A 21,243-nucleotide genomic window follows, 5' to 3' on the forward strand; every position below is an offset into this window, starting at 1 on the left:
GTGATACTGTGATGGATGTCTGCTGGTGGGACATTACTGCCTGTGATGGGGTGTGGCCATCTGCTTTCTTTGGAGGTCCAGGGACAGGTGATAGGGACTCAGACTATCCTTATCTTTATAATTTGCTGTGATCTTGTGGCTCTCCCCTTTCTGAGTTACCTTGACCAAGCCCTTAACCTCTTAGTGCCTCATCTTCCAAATGCATGTTTCATATTATGAAACAGACCTGCCCCAAGCAGGCCTGCTTTTATTAGCTTTCTGTATTGAGCTTTCCTATAAGATTTCATTTAAAGATGGGCTGGTGGAGTGGCTAAAAGAAGACTCCATGATGGGAGAAGGGCTTGGCTATGGTGATTCAGTAAACTATGGACAGGGCCTTGGCCAGGACCCAAGGCTACCTGGCCCCTTGGCTTCTACCATATAACTACATAATTTGAGTGACATACGCTGGCAGAGGTGACTGTCTGTTCCTTTTCACCAGGCATGTAGCCAGATGTTAGTGAGTTGTAGGTGCTAAGTAATTCCACCACATTCTCACCAAGCCAGTCTGTACAGCCACTGACAGGGCCCAAGGCGCTGGCAGCATCCACACGTTCAGCACCTCCCTCTGGCCAGTGAGATAGGAGGAGGAGTGCCTGTCCACCTGGGGCTGCTGAGAAAACTGTCTGGACACTGTACAGGGGCCTGGTTATCTTGACTTGTCTATGTCAGGTGCATTTCCTCGTCTGTGAAGTAGGGCTGGTGATGGCTTGCAGTGTAGAAAGAAATAAGCAGTGTGTATAGAGCTTAGTTCAACAAGCACTCATCTCTCTAGGCTGGAACCAGGGCCCAACAACAGTGAGGGCACAGGAGGCAGAAGCCTGACATCTGCCCCTAGCCTCTCTCAGGACCAACTTGCAATTTTGAGCAAGTCATTTTCCTGACTGTTGGAATTTGTAGAGTGAATCTCTGTGAATTTTCATAGTTGAGGCTGAGGGACAGAGTTATGGTAATTGACAAAGCCATGGAAGGTACTTCACAGCTTATCTTCATCCTGAGCTACTTTTAGCTCCATCTATCACTTCAGGCATGCCTCCAGCCCATAGCTCCATCTTTTAATCTCTACTAGTATAAAAATGAGAGAGAGAGAGAGAGAGAGAGAGAGAGAAATTGGAGGAAGGAAAGAAGGAAGAAAGGAAGAAAAGGAGGGAGGGAAGAGAGTCATATGCTGAAAAACTATGTAAAAGGGGAGTGGAGCTCATCTAGCTTGTGAGAGCCACTGGGCTTCATCCATCCCCAATGGGACACACTCTCACACATACATACACCCCACCCCACACACACAAATTTTAAAAATCACCAGTATAACATCATCACCACCCTTGTTAGCAATGTCATAATCCTGCCATTTATTGAAGACCTGGGATCTACGGGGATCTGTGCTCAGTGTTTTCCACACATTATGTCCAAGGACTAGTTATGTGCCACAGTTTTGTTTGCAAAATGAAGAAGCTGAAGCTTAGAAGATTTATAAAGGTTGAGTGGATGTAGGAGCTACCATTTGCACCCAGAGCCCATATGGCTGACGCTGCTGTGCTGGGCCTTGTTTTCTGCCCTCTTTCTCTGAAATAGATCCTTTCTGAGTCAGGTTATGCAGGTCTTGAACCCCACCCCTTTTGTTTGGTGGTACTGGAGACTGAACTAGGGCCCTATGCTTGGAAGGCAAGCTCTCTACCACTTGAACCACAACCCTCAGTGTTTTTGCCTTTAGTTTGTTTTAGAGTCTCCCACTTTGCCCAGACAGGTCTTAGACCTTGATCTTCCTGTCTCCACCTCCCACTGGGATTACAGGCATGAACCACCATGCCCAGCAATCTTTAGCATTTTTAACAGGTGTTCCCATATATGGACAAACCATGATTTGTCTAACCACTTCTATTGATCAACATCAGGTCATGTTTCCTTTTTCATTATTGAAAGACATAGAAACAGTGTGCACCAGATGGCCCTGCTCCTGGGATGGGAGCACTTTCTGACTCCACTTAAAAAAAAAAGAAGGATGGTGTCCTTTCCTATTGCCTTTGGGCTAAAAGATCAAGAAGCTTTACGTGATCTGCATAGGCCCCTCATTGCTGTGGCCCCAACTGCATTACATCATTTTCTAAAGATCCCCAATGAGGCCAGGTCCTCCATTTAAGTCTCCCGTCACTCTCTGCTGTGGTTTCATTCATGGCTTTTCTTCCCCACATCCTCTGAACTCCCCAAGTCTGTCTGCCTTGGCCTCTGTCATTGTGAGCCCCAGCACCCAGCTGGCACAGGGAAGGGCTTCATCCCCCACATCTGTGTGTCCCTTGCAGGGATGGTGGACAGAAGAAGAGTTGGCCAGCGTTGTTCAGGCCTCTTTTCTTTTGGCCTAGGGGCAGGCTGGAGAAGGAGCGGGATCGAGCCAGGGTGACAGGAGGGATCCCTGGGGAAGTAGCCCAGGACACTCAGCGGGAACGGCGTGTCTTCCAGTTGCACATGTGTGAGGTAAGAGGTGTCACAGGTTTGTCTTCCCGTCTACCTCTCTGAATCCCCAGGGGCCTAGTCACAGCCCACTAGGCTCAGCCAAATAGACTATAGAATATCACCAAGTCTCAACCATGGCCAAGAAGATTAGTCCGGGGTTGGGGATCTCAGCCCTCGTCCCCAGGATCCATTTTCGGCTCACATCACACGTCTTGCCCTGCTCTTCCCCCAGTACTTGCTCAAAGCTGGGGAGAGTCAGATGAAGCAAGGTCCCGACTTCCTTCAGAGCCTCATCAAGTTCTTCCATGCGCAGCACAAGTAGGTGTCTCCCCACCCCCACCACCTACACTCTGGGCAACAGAACAAGGCACCTCTCTGTGGCCTAGCAGACCCCAAAGTCTCTGGACATCTGGCAGTATTTTCACAGCTCCTTGTCATCAAGTGCCCATCAGGATCAGGTGCTAAGAATTTTACACATAGGATCTCAGTCTGTCCCCCAGCCCTCCTGTGAGCAGGTGTAGTTATTATCCCCACTTTACAGAAAACTGAGGCCCATTTAACCAACAGCTAGTAAGTGGGATCTGAACCCAAAGAGTATTGCCTCTTCTTGCCTGCTCTTGACCATCAAGCTATACATCTATGGGCCTTAGAGGACCTTCTCCCATACCTCTGAGTTCACCTTCATTTTATCTATCCCTGGATGCTTTTTTGCCTCTGGTAGCTTTTTCCAAGATGGCTGGAAGGCAGCTCAGAGTCTGTCCCCCTTCATCGAGAAGCTGGCAGCTTCAGTCCATACAGTAAGTGGCCTCACCCTTGGGCATGCTTCCAAGCCCCCTATCCTTTGGGGGCACTGCGGGTGGGATAGCGAGGCACTGCCCTGCTGCTCTGGGTCTGGGCTCTGCCCTGGCACTTCTGCTGGCTGGCCAGGGGGTCTTGTCCTGTGTTCCATAGCTGCGTCAGACGCAGGAGGAGGAGCTACAGAAGTTGACCCAGCTCCGGGACAACCTCCGAAGGATGCTGCAGCTGGAGAGCAGAGAGGTCAGGCCCTGAGTCATCCCCAAAAGAAGTGCTCCCCCCCGAACCACTGTGGGGGGAGGGAGAGAAGGAAGCTCCCATGGGCCCCTTGAGGAGGCTCCCAGAGTGCACCCCACTGCGCAGGGCTCTTCTCTCCCAGATACTTGAAGTCTCCTTTTCATGTCTGAGGGGCAGGAGCACCCCAGCCGAAAGAACTCAGGAGGCGGTTACAGCATCCACCAGCACCAAGGCAACAAGCAGTTTGGGACAGAGAAGGTGGGCTTCCTGTACAAGAAAAGTGACGGGTAAGTAAATTTGGAGAACTCAGGCCACTCCCAAAGACACAGCCGGGAGATGACAGGGCTGAGGAAGCTGCCCGAGGGACTGTTCTTATCATTTCTGCAGACCTTGAGGGTTCCATGTCCTTCCACTCTGGTTGTGCAAAATCTCAAAGGACCCCTGAGCATGTGACCTTCTGCTAAAGGTCACTGGTTGTTCTTTGAAGGTACTGGAGGTAGTCAGTGCCTCACACTTGCTAGGCAGGTGCTCTACCACTTGAGCCACTCCATCAGCCCTTTTTAGTGTTGGGTATTTTCAAGATAGGGTCTCTGGAACTATATGACCATGGCTGGTTTTGAACCATGATCCTCCTGCCTTCTGAGCAGGTAGGATTACAGAGGTGAGCCAACGGCACCTGGCTTACTGGTTGTTCTTAACTTTAAGACTAGCAGCAGCTAAGAGTTACTGAGCACCAACTATACCCTCACCCTTACCCTCTACAGCACACTGAATATGACTAGAAATGAAAGTACTGACTGTGTTCTGCTGTCTGGTGTTTAAAAAAGTTTGAAGTGCAGAGGTTTTTATGGGACACACTCATGTTTGTGCTTACTGATCAGCTTTTATGAGAGAATAGCTTATGTTAAATGAACATGTAACTCTTGCAGAAGTGCTAAGTAGATTTGGATCATGTATTTGCTAACACTACATAATCTAGGAGCCCCCTAAAGTTGCAAGCTGTGTCTCCTCCAGCAGGCTAGAGGCTCTCAGGGGACCAAAGTCACATTGTTCTCTTTATACTAAGGATTCCCAGAAAGGGGGCTGTTGGTGTATCACACTGGGAGCTTCCTGAGGGGAGGACTGTCTCTTCCATTGGCAGGGGACTCCAGAGCGAGGGGTGTCAGATCTGGGGAGGGAAGAGGTGAAGAGATGTGGCTAGCGGTCACAGAGGCAGGGCCAGAACTCTTGTCTGATGCAGTGGAATTAGGCATGAGCAATGAGTCACTGTCTTTCTGTCTTTCTGGGCCTTAGGATCCGAAGAGTCTGGCAGAAAAGGAAATGCGGAGTCAAGTATGGCTTTCTGACTATCTCTCACAGCACGGTGAGTCCTCTCCTGGTGTTTTGAGCAGACAAGCCCTCACTCCATGACAGGGCCCAGACCTGGGTCCAGGGTGCTGGAGACCTCTTGTGGGAGGAAGGATGGGACCAGCATAACTCCAAACCTTGAGGTGCTAGGGAGGGGTGATGTAAACTGCAATGGGGTTTTTATGCCCATTTGATAGACTGGGAAACTGAGGCCTCAAGAATTCAGAGACCCAACCGGGCGCCTGTGGCTCATGCCTGTAATCCTAGCTATTCAGGAGGCAGCGATCAGGATTGCAGTTCAAAGCCAGCAGGACAGATAGTTCACGAGACCCTATCTCAAAAAACCCTATCACAAAAAAATGGGCTGATGGAGTAGCTTAAGGTTAAGGCCCTGAGTTCAAGCCTCAGTACTGCAAAAAAAAAAGAAAAAAAATTCAGAGACTCAGAGAGTAACACGACCTTCTTCTTCCCCCAAATTCCCACAGATAAACCGGCCACCAGTGAAACTGACCCTGCTGACATGCCAAGTAAGGCCAAACCCCGAAGAGAAAAAGTGCTTCGACCTGGTAACCCGTGAGTGGCCCCTGCCCTGTCCTCACACTGTCCAGGGCTTCTCTTAAGAGCCCTATCTACTCCCGGGAGGCTGCAGCCAGGAGTCTGTCCTGTTGCACCCAGAATCGAAGAGCAGGCTCTGGACTCGAGACTTGGCTCCAGTCACACTGAACTCTGTAAGGTAGCACTGCCATGTGCTGACTGCATAAAGCAGGTTTCAATGGCTTTTGAAACTATTTTAAAAAATATTTGCTAGAATAAATTAATTGTACAAAGGGGTTTCATTATGATATTGACATACCTGCATAGAATGTGCTTTGATCTAATTCACCCCTTTTTTTCTTTTTGATTTTTCACTCATCCTGTGGAGTCTTTGTGCCAGGTTTTAGGGGAAGTGTGCTAGGTTTTAGTGCAGGCTGAGAAAGATTTGGACAATCTCATCCTCGGGAAGTCCTCTCCAGCAGGGGTGTGCAAGAGGACCTAGGACTAAAAGATGAGAGGGAGTAGAAAAGAGTGATACTCTGTGGAAGGCCTGCCTGCTGTGGGGAATCAGGAAGGGCTGCTTGGAGGAAAGCATTTGAGATTAGCCTCAGAGGACATCAAGAATGCCTGGAGTGGGGAGCCAGGGTTTCAGGAGGCAGGATTTGCATGGAAGCAGGTGGGTGTCCAGTGTGACCAGAGTGGAGAGTTCATCCAGGAGTAGAGGGAGGCAAGGCTTGGGAATACCTTTTAAGTTTGGACCTCAGTCCTTGCCAATAAGGAGCCATGGCGACCTTGGGGCAAGGGAGTAGTGTGATTAGGTCTTAGGCACAATGGCCTGGGAGCTGGGACAAGCAGGGTGAAGGGAGAGAGGTGGGAAGCAGGGAGCCCATATAGGAGGCTGAGGGATGAGTGCGGACCCCTGAACCAGGGGTGCCTACAAAGGAAGCCCTGTTGGAGTTCTACTTGGGAGGTAACTGCTGAGAAGCCACCTTTGCTATTGGTCCTGTTGTCACCCAGTCTTGGGAGAGCCCGGCCTTTTAGGGACAAAAGCTGCACTTGGACTCAACAGTTTAGGTGGGGACTCCCTGGGCAAGGGAAGCCCTGCAGGACCTGTGGGTCTGATGCCCTCTTCTTTTTTGACAGACAACAGGACATACCACTTCCAAGCAGAGGATGAGCACGAGTGTGAAGCGTGAGTGCCCCCTTGGCCCACTGTGCTGTGCATGGGGCAGAGAGCCTGGACCATGCCTAGCCTGCCATCCCCACCTCCCCGCTCCATCTGCGCAGGTGGGTGTCAGTGCTGCAGAACAGCAAGGATGAGGCCTTGAGCAGCGCCTTCCTCGGGGAGCCCAGCGTTGGCCCAGGGTCCTGGGTTGGTGCTGGGCTGGACGGGGAACCCCAGGACCTCACTAAGCTGCTCATCGCGGAGGTGAAGAGCAGGCCCGGGAATGGCCACTGCTGCGACTGTGGGGCTGCAGGTCAGTAGTGGGGCGGGGCTGTAGGAGAGGCTGGAGGGGAGAGTAACTGATGCCCCCAGGCTCGAGCTGTGCTTCTCCTCCCCCACAGACCCCACATGGCTTAGCACCAACCTGGGTGTGCTCACCTGCATCCAGTGCTCGGGCGTCCACCGTGAGTTGGGCGTGCGCTTCTCTCGAATGCAGTCCCTTACCTTGGACTTGCTCAGCCCCTCCGAGTTGCTGGTGAGGGAGGGCGGAGGGGGAGGCCTGGGCGGGGCCAGAGGGAGGGCTGGGGGTGCGGCGTGATCCAGGGGCGGGGCTTGGGCGACTGGCTCCGCTACAGTTCCTTGGGTCCGGGCCTACGGAGGTGGGCGGGGCCTGGATAGGCCGGGTCCTAACACCTGATTATACCCAAAAAACACTCTTTCCCATGACCCCAGCTGGCCTTAAACATCGGAAACACGAGATTCAATGAGGTCATGGAGGCCCAGCTGCCCTCCCATGGCGGTCCAAAGCCCTCAACTGAGAGTGACATGTAAGGAGATTCTGCCTCCCCAGCATGCAGGCACTCAGAGGGCTCCTGGATCAGAAGTGTGGGGAGAGGAGCATGGGATCCGGTCCTGGGCAGTGGATGGCCCCGCTGAGATCCTGTGGTTGTCTTGGTAGGAATGCCCGCAGGAGCTACATTGTAGTCAAGTATGTGGAACGCAGGTTTGCCCGTCGGTCCACGCCTGAGCCCCACAGACTCTGGACAGCCATCTGCAGTAGGGACCTTTTGTCCGTACTGGAGGCCTTTGCCAGTGGGCAGGACTTTGGACAGTTGCTGCGGGGACCTGATGGGCAGGTGAGAAGCCCCTCCCAGGTCCACCTATAACTCACCTGCACTCTCAGATTCCCCAGGCCTCCTCCAGGGCCAGTTATCACTCTGTGCCCCACCTCTGTTGTGTGTTCAGGTCTCACCCACAAAAGGGACAAATGGGAAGGAGAACAACTTTGGCCAAGTAGACCTGGACCAGAATCCTGGCCATCTTTTCCTAGCTGTGTGATCCAGGACAGTTACCTAATTTCTCTGAGTCCTATTCCTCATCTGTAAAATGGGTTAATAATAGCCTTAGAAATGGGGAAGAGTAGATCCAATTAGAGCCAAGAAAGCCACTGTATTGGTTGTTCCAGTGATAAACACCATGTAAGCAGGAAGAAAGGACAGCAGAGACATTGAAAGGTCCAATGAACATGAATTGGACATTAAAATTTGGATGTCTCAAGTTAGGGGTACGGCTCTGTGGTAGAGCAGTGTGCTTACCGTGTGAGGCCTTGGGTTTGATCCCCAGCACTGAACAAAAAGAAGCAGCTGGCTGTCTTTGAGCTGTGTCTGGAATCTTGGGAGGGCTGCTAGTGCACAGTGTACTTGGATTGACCTGTGTGTGAGGCTGTGGAGGCTACAACTGGGGAGTGGGAACACAGGGGAGCCAGGACCAGAACTAGGTTTGAGATGTCCTTCCAATGATGCGAAGGAACCTTGAAGGAAACAAGGAGTAGTGGGTCCTTCCTTCCTTCTCTTCCCCAGCACGTGGTTCCTTCCATTCTCTCTGGGGCTCTGGCAGCTTTGGATCCAGAGGTGCTAGGGCAGCAAAGAGTCAGGGTGACAGGGTGAGGGGATCTCAGGTGTGGATGTGTTTTCAGGCACCTGGAGAGCTCGCTCTGCACTTGGCTATCAGAGTCGCCAACCAGTCCTCCCTACCCTTGGTAGACTTCATCATCCAGAATGGGTGAGAGCTTGCCTGCCCTCTGTCCCTCTACTGCTATCACCCGCTTCCCTCCTTTTCCCTTCCTTCCTCTCCCTCTTTCCCCCTGACTTTGGCTCTCTCACTTGTCTCTTCCCCTTCCTTGTTCCCTGAATCCCTCACACTAGTGGACACCTGGATGCCAAGGCTGTGGATGGGAATACCGCCCTGCACTATGCCGCACTCCACGCCCAGCCTGATTGCCTCAAGCTGCTGCTGAAAGGGAGAGCTCCGGTCAGCACAGGTGCACCCCAAACACCTGCTCCAGACCCCATTCTGACTGCCCTGAGTGCAACTTCCTGCCTTCTCAGATGAAGAACACCAATAGCAAGTGTGGACTTTTGCTGGCAGACTTGGGTTCTAATCCTAGCTTGCATCTGACCCCCTCTGTGACCTAGGGGATTTATTATTCATTTCTGGAACCTCAGCTTCTTTATCTATAGAATGGCAATAATGCCACAGCTCTAGTAGAACTGCTAAAAGAATAAAATAAGCTCACGCTTCTGAAGGCAAGCAAAGTAAAATATTAACTGAATCTGGACAACAGTGATTGTAATAGTGCTGGCGCTATTTAACATGTGCCTGGTACTGTGCCAAGTGATCTGCACTTGTTAATTAATTTAATCCTCATGACAACCTGGTCAGATAGTTTCAAGTATCATAGTCATTTTATAAATGAGAAAACTGAGGAAAGGCTAAATAACTTGCTCAAGATCTTACTGCCAGGAAGTGACAGAGGCAGAATTCAAACAGACTTTCTGATTCAGGGTCCCACTAAATTTCTAATCTATTATATCTCCTTGACCCTGACCCCTGAATTTACCCCCATAGTGAACGATGCAGGAGAGACAGCTCTGGACATTGCCAGGAAGAAGCAGCACAAGGAGTGTGAGGAGCTGGTGAGTCTGAAGGTAAAGGCTGCCCTTGATCTTCTTCTTCTCTGCTGACCCTCTGAACTGGTAAGCCTTTGTTTTTGGCAGTTGGAGCAGGCACAGGCGGGGACCCTTGCCTTCCCTCTGCATGTGGACTACCTGTGGGGACTTTCCATGGAGCCTGGCTCTGACAGCGAGGAGGACGAGGAAGAGAAGGTGGGGCCCAACCCTTGCCCCTGTAGATGGCAGAAGGAAAGAGCCAGGTTTGGTCTGGTGCGGGGAGGGGCAGGCCAAGCTGGGAAAACTAGACTGTTCTCACCCTATAGCGCTGCCCTCTGAAGCCCTCAGCCCAAGCCTGCAGGGCCACTGGGAGGCTGGACATCAGCAACAAGACCTATGAGCCCATCACCGGCCTAGGACCAGCTGCTCCTCAGAGCCAGAGTGAAGACTGCCCCCCACCCTTGCCGGTCAAAAACTCTTCTAGGACCACAGTTCCAGGGCGTGTGGGACATGCTAGTGGAGGTAGAGTTGACTGCTCAGAAAACTGCTCACTGTGATGATGACTGAGGGCCTACCATGCTGGGCACTGAGCTAACAGTGTACTTCAGTGAGTTCATACCCCATCCTGTCAGTCCCATCAGGAAGGGTTGTCATCCTCTCTTGCAGGTGAAGGCACAGAGAGATTAAGTAACATACTTAAGATGCCACAGCTAATAAGCCTCTGAAGTGGGATTTGTTTTACTCCAAATTCTTAAGCACTTCACTGAAACAAAAAGACAAGAGTTTTTGGAGTATCCACTGTGTCTTGGGTCCTTTGGCAGCTGAAACAAGAATTCAGTTATTATGACCATAAGGCTTGGATTTGACTGTTGGCTGCTGTCTCTCCAGCACCGGGTTCAGAGATCACCTGCACTCAGGAACTATTTGTGGATGAAAGGAACAGGCTTATTCTGAGGGGGACAGGGGAGGGAGAGTCAGGTCCTATTGGAGTTGGGAGAGTGGGTTAGGAGGGCTGCCTAGGGGAGGGATAAACAGGAGGGGGCAGATGGAGAAATGTGAGCCAGTGTGGCACAGCTGTCATGACTGCATACTGCCATTGGAGGAGCATGCTGGAGGGGCAGAGAAGTGGGGGTGGGGGGGTGGAAGAAAACTATGATAGGTCCTAGAGGCCAAAGATGCTTTGACATTGAGCACAGAGGAGAGTGCTCACAGGGGAGTGATGAAAACAGGCTTTATCTTCTGGTTCTAGATCGGTCTGATATCCCCAGCCTGAGTTCGGAGCCTCCCGAGGCCTCTGAGAGGCTGGGCAGTCCAGTCTCCTCCCTTTCCAGCCTTACAAGCCCAGTGGAACCTGGGGGGCCCAGTCAAGCCATGCCCAGCCCTGAAGAAGGCCTTCAGGAGCCCCCAGGCACCTCTAGACCTGGCCTGGCATCTGGGACCACCCCTGCCGAGGTGTATCTCCCCGTCAGGTTCAGGTTGGTGAGGGCCCAGCTGTGCAACCTGGTCAAGTCTCCTGCCCTCTCTTGGGTCTCCATTTGTTTCCTCACCTCCAAACAGTACCTGCCTCAATCTGGGCCATATTCCAGCTCTTGAACCCATGCCACAAGCATGGGGAAGGTGGCTGGACCTCTTCACCCTCCAGCCACCTGTTCCCAAGTCTGGCCAGGAGAGTGGGGAGGAGCCTGGCCCCTGACTGCGGAAGTTGGAGAGAGGAGAAACAGTTTAGTCCCACCTGTGAGGTTTGTTCTAAGGGCTTTCAGTGGGATCTTTACTGCGTCCCCAACTCCAATGCAGGATCCAGCTCTCCCCCTTCCTTGCAAACCCTTTTTGCCTAGATTTGGGAGAATTGGACTTGGGGATATCCCCAGAGCCCTCTGTGGGTCAGTTACAGGCCTCTGGGGCCCATGATGGATCCAGATAAGGGGCTTTGAGAACTCACCTCCCTCTTCCTAAGCCCCTAACCTTGTTCTCTACCTGAGCCCTTTCTCCCCACTCTGAGGGCCTGAGGGCACCAGGGTGACATTGGCTTTTTTCTGCCTTCCAGCTCGGAGAGCACTCGCTCCTACCGGCGGGGAGGCCGGAACCTGGAAGACTATCCCTCTGCCCGGCAGCCTCTGTCCAGAAAGAACATTCCGGTAGGAACTCTAGGACTGTGGTTTGAGGGGTGGTGGCAGGTGCCTGGGGCAGAGTTCATCAAGAGCAGGCGTGGAGGGGTGGGAGACCTTTCCCCACAGCTGAGGCACATATGGGCTCAGGTGACTGCCACTGGGCCAGTTCTTGCCCTGGTACCCCTTCCTACTCCAGCCCAAGGCTGCATAAAGCTAAGAGAGCCTAGGCTTTGAGGGATGGAAGAGGGATCAGGACCAAGCTGTGGCTGCACCCCAGGAGAGGATGAGCAAAACTGTGTCTGCCAGGCCAGTCGCTGAGAGAAGGAGCCACCTCCCTGCAGAAGACCAGGATTAGGTGGCTCTGTACTAGGCCTTCATCAACATCACTCTCCCCTTGTACATAGGGACTTCCAGATCGCAGGCATAGAGGGTGTGACAGGGACCCAGCAAGAATCATCCTCAGTCCTACTTCTCCCTGTTGACTCAGTCTCCAGTAACTACATGTGTTTAGTTGCGCTGTGGGTGGGAACAGATCAGAGCCTGTGAGGAGTGTGGTCTCCTCTGTTCGTTATCTCCCTGGGAATTCTTCAGGGTGCCATTGGTTGTCTGTGCTGGGAGGTAGGGTTGCAGGAGCAGGTTCTTGGTCTCTCTGGGGAGTCATAAGTCTTTCAGAGGGCTAGGTATGTAGAGCTACGTAGTACAGCACTTGCCTAGCATACTCAAGGTCCTGGGGTCCCTCCCTAGCTAGCAAGAAACAAAAGCCAAAAAGCTTCTTGTCTGATCAGCCTATCAGAATTAAGCACCAGACACAAATCTCTGCCCACACCCTGGTTTCACTACTGCCCTAAAGATCAAGATCCATCACTCAGCATTGAGGTGACACCACTTGTGGCACATATGATAGTAAAAGCTCAGACTGTAGAGTAGGGGACCCTGGGCAAGTGGCTTCACTTCTGTAAGCCTCGGTTTCCTCATCTGGAAAGTGGAGTAAGTTAATCTACTCACAATAGGACCATCATGAGACTGAATGAGACACACACCAGGTACGTCATAGGTATTTAGAAAATGTCAGTTTCATCCTTCTCTCCCCAGGTCAGCATCATGGAAGGAGATGGCTCCAAGACTGGGGTTCTCCCTGCAAGTTCTGTGCAACTTTTGCCAGACTAGCTTCTTGGTGACTCCTGTATGGCTCATGGTGGACCCCAATGTTCAGAGCTGGGACTCGAGCCTGCAGAACAGGAGAGCTGAGTCATCTATTCCCTAGTGTCTCATGCCTCTGTGGCTGGCCTTCCTCCTGGAGTGGACCATGCCCCTGCCAAGGACATGGTCTTTCCATGTTGGGGAAGACAGTGGTTCTTTCCCTGTATCCTGTTCCCTCCAGGGCCAGGTGGCCCTGCAGCTGGATCTGAGAACTCCTGAATTGGGTTCAACTGTAGCCTCCTCAGTCCCTCATCAGACAGGACTATGTTTTTCCCTATAAGGGAAGGGCCCCCCTCCATTCGAGGCAGACCAGGGACTGCCTTAAGGGCCATTTATTAGTGTATTGTTCCTTTACTGAGTTCCAACTTTCTGTTCAGACCTGTGCTAGGCACTATGGATGCCATGAATAAGACAAGGGTCCTTGCTGGTCACAAGGACTAGCTTGAGAATGGACAAAGCTAGATTCCAGAGTTGAGTCTGGGCTCGGACAGGACATGCAATCAGCTGCTTTCTCTCTAGTCATTACAGTTGTCTACGGCCCATTTTCATTCTAGTTGGCAAATGTCTTTATGATACTGGCCAGTCAGTGAATGTTCCGAATGCCATTCCTTTTGAGGGACAGCCCAGCCTTCCTGGACCTGTACTGCGTCCCCAGCCAGGAAGTAGAACATAACTCACCCACATTTGCCTAGCTTCTTGATTTAGCAGGAGGGAAGGCATGGTCTGTGTTGGTTGATCCCACTTCTAGCCTCTTTCTGTTGGCCATCTCAATCTGGGGATGTGAGGGACTGAGACAGGAGAGTGGTAGGGCAGAGACTTGAAGGTGTTGCTTCCCAGGGCCGGAAACCCCACCACTGCTCCGTCCCATTTACAAAGCAGATGCTCCAGAGGCATCACCAACCACCAGCCTCTCATGTTTACAGTGAGGGTCACTGGGCCCTGGAGGAATGGGCCTGGCCAAGCAGGGGAGACCAGAAGACACTGGATGCCAGTGCATGGTCTGGCCAGGAGCTGAGCTGTTCACCCTGGAGGCCTGGTTCTCTGAGGTCCCACAGAAACAGGACTGGCTCCTGAGCCCCCCACCTCCCATGTCTGCCTTCGTTCATCTCAGACCTGTCATTTTACTCATCTCTAATAAAGGATTTGGGGAGTAAATTCCATTGGTTTCATTCATGTGATCTAAACAGAAATAAGGAAGGGGAATAAATCTGGGGGCTTGGATTTCTTTCCTTAGTTCTGGTGAGGGAGACAGCCTGGTGTTGTACAGTGGTTACAGTTTTGACCAGGGGACATTGGGCACAACAGAACTTTTTATTGTCCCCAACTAGAGAGTGCTGCTGGCATCTAGTGGACAAAAGTCAGGGATGCTACTAAATACTCTTCAGTACACAGTGTCTTACAGACTGTTTTGTTGCTGAAACAAAATACTGGAGGCTGAGTATCTTTTAAAGCAAAGAGGTTTGTTTGTCTCAAGATTCTAGTGGCTGGAAGTCCAAACCGCATGGTGCCAGCTTCCTGGCAAAGTCTTCCTGGTTGTGCAACAGCATGACCCCAAAATGGAAAGCAGACCAGCCACACATGGCAGGGGCCAAATACATGGGGTAACATGGTATAAAGATACCAAGCCACTCTCACTAGAACTAACTCACTCTGGGATACCAACATTAATCCCTCCCAAGGCTGTGCCTCCATGACCTAACACTAGACCCCACCTCTTAAAGCCTTCAGCACAGGCTAGGGTTGTGGCTCAAGTGGTAGAGCACCTGCTTTGCAAGTGCGAGGCCTTGAGTTCAAACCCAGGTCCCACCAAAAAAAAAAAAAAAAAAAAAAAAATTAAAGGCTTCAGCACTTCTCAATATCACTGCACCAGGGACCAAGCTTCTACACATGAACCTTTAGGGAATGCACTCAGACCACCTCTATAAAGCAACAGGTCACCCCCTACAACGGTAGTTATCTAGTCTAAACTGTTAACGGTGCTGAGACTGAGAAGCACTGTTACAGAGAAATGAGCGCTGGAAGGGGATTCTGAACTTTTCACATGGTTTCTGCCCCAGTTCCTGTTAACTGCCAGGAGACAAGGATTTGGGAACAAGTAGTTTATTTGTGAAGTGATCCCAGGAAGCTTAAGGAGGGAGTAGAGAAGTGAAATGGAAGGTCAACAGCAAGAAAGGGAGCAAGTAATCCCAGCACTTGGGAGGCTTAGATAGGAAGATCTTGAGTTCAAGGCCAGCTGGGACTACTGACTTGAAAAACCAAAACCAACCAAACAAAAAGCAATAGAGGATGTGTCAGTGAGGAGTGACCACTGTGGACAATAAGGGCTTAATCTTGTTGGGAGCCTTTGAGAGATGTTATTGTTTAGAACATGCCTTTAGTTGTTCCATTGAGAGTTAAAGAAACGGGATAAACGGGGTGTTTACCACCAACTCTGGTCCTTCTTGGAGCATCAATTCTGTTTGCCCAAAGCTCATAGAAATATGAGCTTTATCATCTGTGTGTCAAGAATTGTATGCAGGATGACTGTCAGTGGCTCCCACCTGTAATCCTAACTACTTCGGAGGCTGAGATACTTGCAAGGCTGAGATCGGGAGGATTTCAGTTTGAGGCCAGCCCAAGAAAATAGTTCGAGAGACCCCCCCATCTCCAAAATAACCAAAGCAAAATGGACTGGAAGTGTGACTTAAGTGATAGAGCACCTGCTTTGCAAGCATGAAGCTCTGAGTTCAAATCCCAGTATCACAAAAAAATTGTATGGAAGTAACCTCAAGGTGAACAGGTAGGCAGAGAGGATACAGTGGGTACCAACAGTGTGGGATACAGGCCAGAACTGCATCCCTGCGGGGTCACACCCTTTCTAGGGTTTAGTCTTCCCGTGTGTACAATGAAAGGGTTGGATTTGATGTATTCTTGGAGTCCTTTGAGCTCTGATGATGTAGGTGAGGAAAGGGTGGAAATTGGAGGAAAACTGATCCAGGTTCTGTTTTTGTTGTTTTTTTTTAACCATACCAGGGCTTTTGTGCATGCTGGGCAGATATTTTACCCTGAGCCATATCCCAGGCCCCTGGTTGATTTATTTATTTATGTATTTATTTTGCAATACTGGGGATTGAACACAGAGCCTCCTACTTGCCACACCTTCCCTCCCAGTCTTTTTGCTTTTAGTTTTTCATATAGGGTCTGAACCTTTGCTGAATAGCTGGAATTGCTTGCATGCATGCAACCACACCCAGCTTTTTTTTTTTTTTTTCAAAGAGGGCAATCCTAAGTAAATGTCAGCAGCTGTCCCTTCAATCCAGAGGGGCTTCCTAGGGGGTTGACCAAGATGCCTCCAAAAATCTCACATCAAGAAAGTCTAGCCTAAGCAACTGTGTGTCCAGGACCCATCCTCCCCTGGTCCTTCTCTCTACACCTCTGTGCTGGGGCCACCCTAACTTTTCTGTTCCTCCAACACTGTGAGGCCAAACACCTCTCCTCCCTGAGTTTTGCATACTCAAGCTTTGTTCCTCTCAGGATGCCCAGGGCTAGAGCTGCCTGCCTGGTACACAGTACGTGTACAATAAATATCGATGGATGAATGAATGCTGCTTCTTATGTGAACACTCCCTCCTCCAGCTCACATTCCTTCAGAGGAACTGACACCCCAACAGTTGCAGGTCCCCTCAAATTATCTTTAAAGTGCCTTCCATCTCTTCCTAACCCACCCCAGCTGTGATAAATACAGTCCTTGATCATATCCCTGTTCGTTTAAGGTTTCTCTTGCCCAGCTTGCTGAGATGAGGCTCTGTCTTACTCATACTTGGTCATATTGAGATCGGAATATGGTGAACCACTGAAAAAACTCAGCTTGTCCCACCTTGACCCCAATTGCAGCAACAGTTGGAAGACAAGTGTTCCCACCAGGCTGTCTCTGACCTAAACTGGGACATGATTCTCTGAGGTTCTCTTAGAAAGTCTGGAGAGTTCACTGGATACCCCAAGCCAGAGTTCCCCAACCACATACCCTGGGACCTCTTCCATCTCCCCTCCTCACAGGAAGACTTTTCTGTCCACTGAACTTGCTTATTTAGGAAAGAACCAGGTCTACTGGAGGACACTGGAAGGGTTTCCACAGGTAGGCAGGTGTGTACACAGCTGGGGAAAGTGGGCACAGTTGTTCCCTCTCCTTCACCCAAGATTACCCTTCAATCCCAACCCCACTGGGAGGCACCGGCCCGACCCCGAGTAAACACGGGCACCCATGCGCACCTGATAAGTGCTGGGTGCCGGTAAGAACCTCCCAAGCCCCATCTCTGGGCCCTAGAGCCAGCAGCACCCCAGCATCTGGGACCTTGTTACAAACGCAAAACCTCCCTGCAACGAACTAGACGCGAGCAAGCCGTGGGCCCTGGGGTACTGATCCAAACAGCCAGTCCACGCGCATACAGGCCCCGCGCACTAAGTTAGCGCTGAGCTGGGTGTGCACCGGATGGGACTGGAGCGCATCAAGTTGCCCCTTGGGCGCAGGCACCCAGCTGGGTCCTCCCGCTCGGAGCGAGACGATGCAGAGACGCGGGAACCCAGAATCTGCCTCTTGTGGCCCAGGATGGCGAACTCCGCGCTCGCCCAAAAATCCTTCTCCCGAAATCTCCCTCCAGTCCCCTGCACCCCTGGGAGGGCCAGAGGTGAGGGTCTCCCTCTCGCAGCCTCGTTCCTCCGCAGGGACGCGGCGGGCCAGCGCCAGCAATCTTTGCCCCAGCGAGTCCTTGAAGTCTATATTTAGTGCACGCCACCCCTCCCCCCCAGGTTGGGAGGCGGGCGGGGGCGGGGAGCCCCGCTCCCCGCCCAGGCCAGGCGTGTGTGTGTCGTGTGTGTTTGGGGCCCGCGCGAGTTGCGCGCCCTCCGCCTTGGCTCTCGCTGCCCCGAGGTCCGGCTGCCGCCCTGCGCCCCGAGACCCGCTGTGCGTCGCGGGCCAACATGGGCCAGGAAGAGGAGCTGCTGAGGATTGCCAAAAAACTGGAGAAGATGGTGACCAGGAAGAACACGGTGAGGCTGCAGAGTTTGGGCCGCAGCCCCCGTCCTCGGAGGCGCGGCGCTGGCAGCCACGGGCCCTGGGCGCACGCGGCTCGGGTGCCCCATGGGTGCCGCCTGCGGGACAGGGCACCCGAGGGAGACCGGCTGGTACTGGGCCACCCCCTCCCCGGGGACACTTACTGGGCACCTGGGGTGGGCGTGTGCAGGCCCGGGAAGTGCAACTTGTGCACGTCCCTCAGGACGTGCAGGGGTCGGCTCTAGGCAGCCGGTGCGGGGCCCGGGAAGAGGGCGGAGAGAGTTGACTGGGCAACAGTTTTCGGGTTCCCAGGACTCACGACGTGCTCCAAGCTAGGGAGCGTCGGGAACGGCGGGGGCTGGAGGGGCAAATTCTGGGTGGCCCGAGAAGGAGCAGAGAAACTTAGGCTGAGAAGGGGTGTGGAGCGGCGTTTCCGCCCGCTGCGGAGTGAACCTGCTGGAGGAGAGCAAAGGGCCGCGGATACCGCGACCTCACAGTTGGGTGCAAGGAATGATTCTGTTTGCACTTTTCTCTTGGCCGCCGGGAGTGGCACAGGCGGGAGGAGACAGGTGCGGGGCGGGGGAAGTGGCCTTGGAGGCCAGGGCCGCGGGGGTGGAGGAGGCACCCGGCAGGCCGGGGAGATGGGGTTGGACCAGGGCCCAGCGCCCTCCCTGAGGGTCCCTGGCCTTGCAGGTCAGAGGGAAAGTTAATGTTTGATCTTCCCCGTGATCTTTGCCTTAGGCAGGAGCGCTGCGGGTAGCCTGGCCACAGCAAGCTTGGCCATGGATCCTGGAGGCATGGTTTCACCTGGGAGGGAAGAGAAGGAGAGGACCCGGGTGAACATGCCCCTCCACCCTGCCCTGAGCCAGGGTCCTCTTCCTCCCATCACCTGTAGTCACACTGCATCAGGTCCTGCATTCCCAATTCATTCTAGAGCTCTAGAGAAAGACTGGGACCCTAAGAGAGGTTTTAGAGCTAGGAAGAGTGACCAAGGCCAGAGTCACTGAACCATGGGGTGTCTGGGGCCCTGGACAGTAATGAGATCGCCTCCATACAAATATGGGAGCCTCGGTTTCTTCATCCTAAGGAGATAAGAGTCCCTGCCTCTGGGGCTGGGTGGTCCTGCAGGTAGAGGGCAGGGTTGCGGGCAGGAGGTAGGTGTGTGGTAAGAGGTGGTGAATGAGACAGACTTTAGGTCAGCCAGGTGACAGGCAGGAAGGTGCAAGGAAGCTGCAGAGTGCTGGTTTCTCCCCTGTGCTCCCAGCCCCCACTGCCCTGTTCTAGGCTTTCCCAAAGTCTTCAGTAAAGCTGGGCCTTCAGTCACAGGGACCCTTTCTCAGCTGCAGATATCAGAGCCCAGCCAGGTGTCCCCAGCTGAATTCTACTTCAGGTACGTAGATTGTCCCTGTCCAGCCCCTTGCTGGTGCCTGGTTTGGGCCAGGAAAGGATTTCTGAGGAAGAAGAACTGGGAGTGGGGGAAACTCAGGAAGTTTGGGGAAAGGCAGCAGGGGGTCCGATGGCGCTCTGGCCAAGAAGGAAGGCCCTGCTCTGGCCTCTCCTCACTCTTTTCATGGCCCTAGGCAGGCCACTTTACTTTCCTTCTTTGGGCCTTCTTTCCCTCTTCTGTGAAATGGGAAGAAGAAGTAGTGTCCCTTGGGGTTGGGTCCTATTGGAAGTGCCCAGAGCCATCTCCAGGAAGGCTGCAAGTCTGGCTGAAGGGGCCTTGCAGAGCCAGCCCATGGCCACGTCTGCGCCTGGGCTCTGGCAGCCTCTGGGTGGGCACAGAGCTCTGGGCTTCTGGCCCAGAAAGGTGGGGCCTGCTCTGGAGTGAAAGTGGGCCCGCCCAGTGGTGGTTAGGCCAGGAGGACACACTTCCTGTAATAAGACAGATCCTCCACGTTGCAGCTAAGGCCTGGAGTTTATTGCCAATCCTGAAGTCCTAGTGACTTAGGACTTTGTCAGATGCTGTGAGTGTCTACCAATGAAATAGCTCCCAACAGGCAACCAAGCACCAGCAGTCACACTACATAAACACATGATGACACATTGACTTACCCATGTTGATATTCCATGACTGTGAACATCTAGGAAGATCTATGTCCGCCTCTACATGGTTCAGATAGTGGTTAGAGCCTGAAGAAGCCTAAGTTTGATTCCCAGCCACACACATGCAACCACAGCTAAAAAGCAGCTCTGACCCTCGCTGCTCATGAGGCACGGCTCCTGACACTGATATGACGGGCATAATCCACATGACACACTGATCATTAGAGTTATAGAAAGATCCACAGAGATAGCCACACTCATGTGCACATACAACCCAGCTACACCCAGACATGCAAAACAAACAGCACACTTACACATGCAGACATCATCCCACAAAGACAGACACAGTTTGGCTGCATACGCACAGCTCCACACCTGGGCCAGAGGTACTGCTGGCTGCACACCCAGGGAGACACAGCCAGCAACATCGGCACCTGACTTTATGAACCCAGCTTCGACTTAGGCTCATGGTTGTTACTCTCAGCTATGACCCAGTTATTCATGGCTGCCCACCCAGTAGTGGGTTGGAACTGGCTCAACACTGTTGAGTTTTCAGGAATTTCGCAAACTGTTAAAACGCAGCCATTACAAAGCAAATAAATAAATTGTCTGGGACAGGATAGGAGGAGGCGGAGGATTAGGACTGCAAAAAAAATCTGCTTATAATTTAAAATATCTCTTTCAGTTCAGTGACAGCGTGCTGGTTGCTTGAAATTGACCTTGGGAAGAGTATTTACAGCACAGAAATTGGCAAACACTCCAAATCACACTTTTCTGCTTGAGAACTGGCTGACTACACTTACCCATGTTGATATTCCATGACTGTGAACATCTAGGAAGATGTATGTCCGCCTCTACATGGTTCAGATAGTGGTTAGAGCCTGAAGAAGCCTGAGTTTGATTCCCAGTTAGCTCCTTACAAAGTGTGAACTTTGGAGTAAAAATTCTGTAAAAATACGGACGGTAAATAAGCCCTGTTTCCTAGGGTCGTTGTGAGTACGCAGTGAAGGTCAAATACTTCAAGGAGTGCCTAATACACAGTAGCCCTTAATTCCCTATGTGACATGAGGAGTTGTATGCCTGTAAGTTCATACATCCAGGTCACACCTCTGAAACCACACTGAACCCAGGTTCTAAGGGAGGCTAAGGACTGACAGAGGGCAGGCCACGGGATAGGGTCCAGGTCCCCAGGGTTGGCAGCTAGAGCCGTGCAAGGGGCATACAGGAGAACATAGTCAGCTGGCACTCCCTAGGAAACTGATCACAGGACGAGAGGCCAGGGCTGGCTTCTATACACTGCACTTGATCTCAGCTAGAAGGCCGAGAAGCTATAGGACTGACTTTTAG

The 21,243-nt window shown here is 52.2% G+C and overlaps 2 protein-coding genes across 14 annotated transcripts in view; both read left to right on the forward strand.

Moving 5' to 3' along the window:
• The window catches only part of Asap3 (ArfGAP with SH3 domain, ankyrin repeat and PH domain 3), a 39,215-nt gene extending 25,239 nt beyond the window's left edge, over positions 1-13,976 (forward strand). For 2 of the 3 annotated variants that reach the window (XM_074081001.1, XM_074081004.1), the window contains 20 exons: positions 2,397-2,508; positions 2,720-2,805; positions 3,209-3,284; positions 3,439-3,525; positions 3,691-3,806; positions 4,813-4,882; positions 5,352-5,439; positions 6,544-6,592; positions 6,688-6,878; positions 6,967-7,100; positions 7,298-7,392; positions 7,524-7,701; positions 8,541-8,626; positions 8,770-8,885; positions 9,473-9,540; positions 9,622-9,729; positions 9,840-10,035; positions 10,763-10,988; positions 11,558-11,648; positions 12,714-13,976. In XM_074081001.1, coding sequence (XP_073937102.1) covers positions 2,397-2,508; positions 2,720-2,805; positions 3,209-3,284; positions 3,439-3,525; positions 3,691-3,806; positions 4,813-4,882; positions 5,352-5,439; positions 6,544-6,592; positions 6,688-6,878; positions 6,967-7,100; positions 7,298-7,392; positions 7,524-7,701; positions 8,541-8,626; positions 8,770-8,885; positions 9,473-9,540; positions 9,622-9,729; positions 9,840-10,035; positions 10,763-10,988; positions 11,558-11,648; positions 12,714-12,788 — 2,248 coding nt within the window. In that variant the 3' untranslated portion in view covers positions 12,789-13,976. The remainder of the gene's footprint in view (positions 1-2,396; positions 2,509-2,719; positions 2,806-3,208; positions 3,285-3,438; positions 3,526-3,690; positions 3,807-4,812; positions 4,883-5,351; positions 5,440-6,543; positions 6,593-6,687; positions 6,879-6,966; positions 7,101-7,297; positions 7,393-7,523; positions 7,702-8,540; positions 8,627-8,769; positions 8,886-9,472; positions 9,541-9,621; positions 9,730-9,839; positions 10,036-10,762; positions 10,989-11,557; positions 11,649-12,713) is intronic. The other variant, XM_074081003.1, reaches the window with a different exon arrangement.
• Positions 13,977-17,635: 3,659 nt separating this feature from the next.
• Tcea3 (transcription elongation factor A3) overlaps positions 17,636-21,243 on the forward strand; it is a 35,607-nt gene continuing 31,999 nt past the window's right edge. For 4 of the 11 annotated variants that reach the window (XM_074081007.1, XM_074081010.1, XM_074081014.1 and 1 more), the window contains exons 1-3: positions 17,705-17,846; positions 18,592-19,240; positions 20,582-20,738. In XM_074081007.1, the coding sequence (XP_073937108.1) occupies positions 20,702-20,738 (37 nt within the window). In that variant the 5' untranslated portion in view covers positions 17,705-17,846; positions 18,592-19,240; positions 20,582-20,701. The other 7 variants (XM_074081011.1, XM_074081012.1, XM_074081008.1 and 4 more) reach the window with 6 other exon arrangements.

The sequence above is a fragment of the Castor canadensis genome, chromosome 7, assembly GCF_047511655.1.
Source record: "Castor canadensis chromosome 7, mCasCan1.hap1v2, whole genome shotgun sequence".
Lineage (NCBI taxonomy): Eukaryota > Metazoa > Chordata > Mammalia > Rodentia > Castoridae > Castor > Castor canadensis.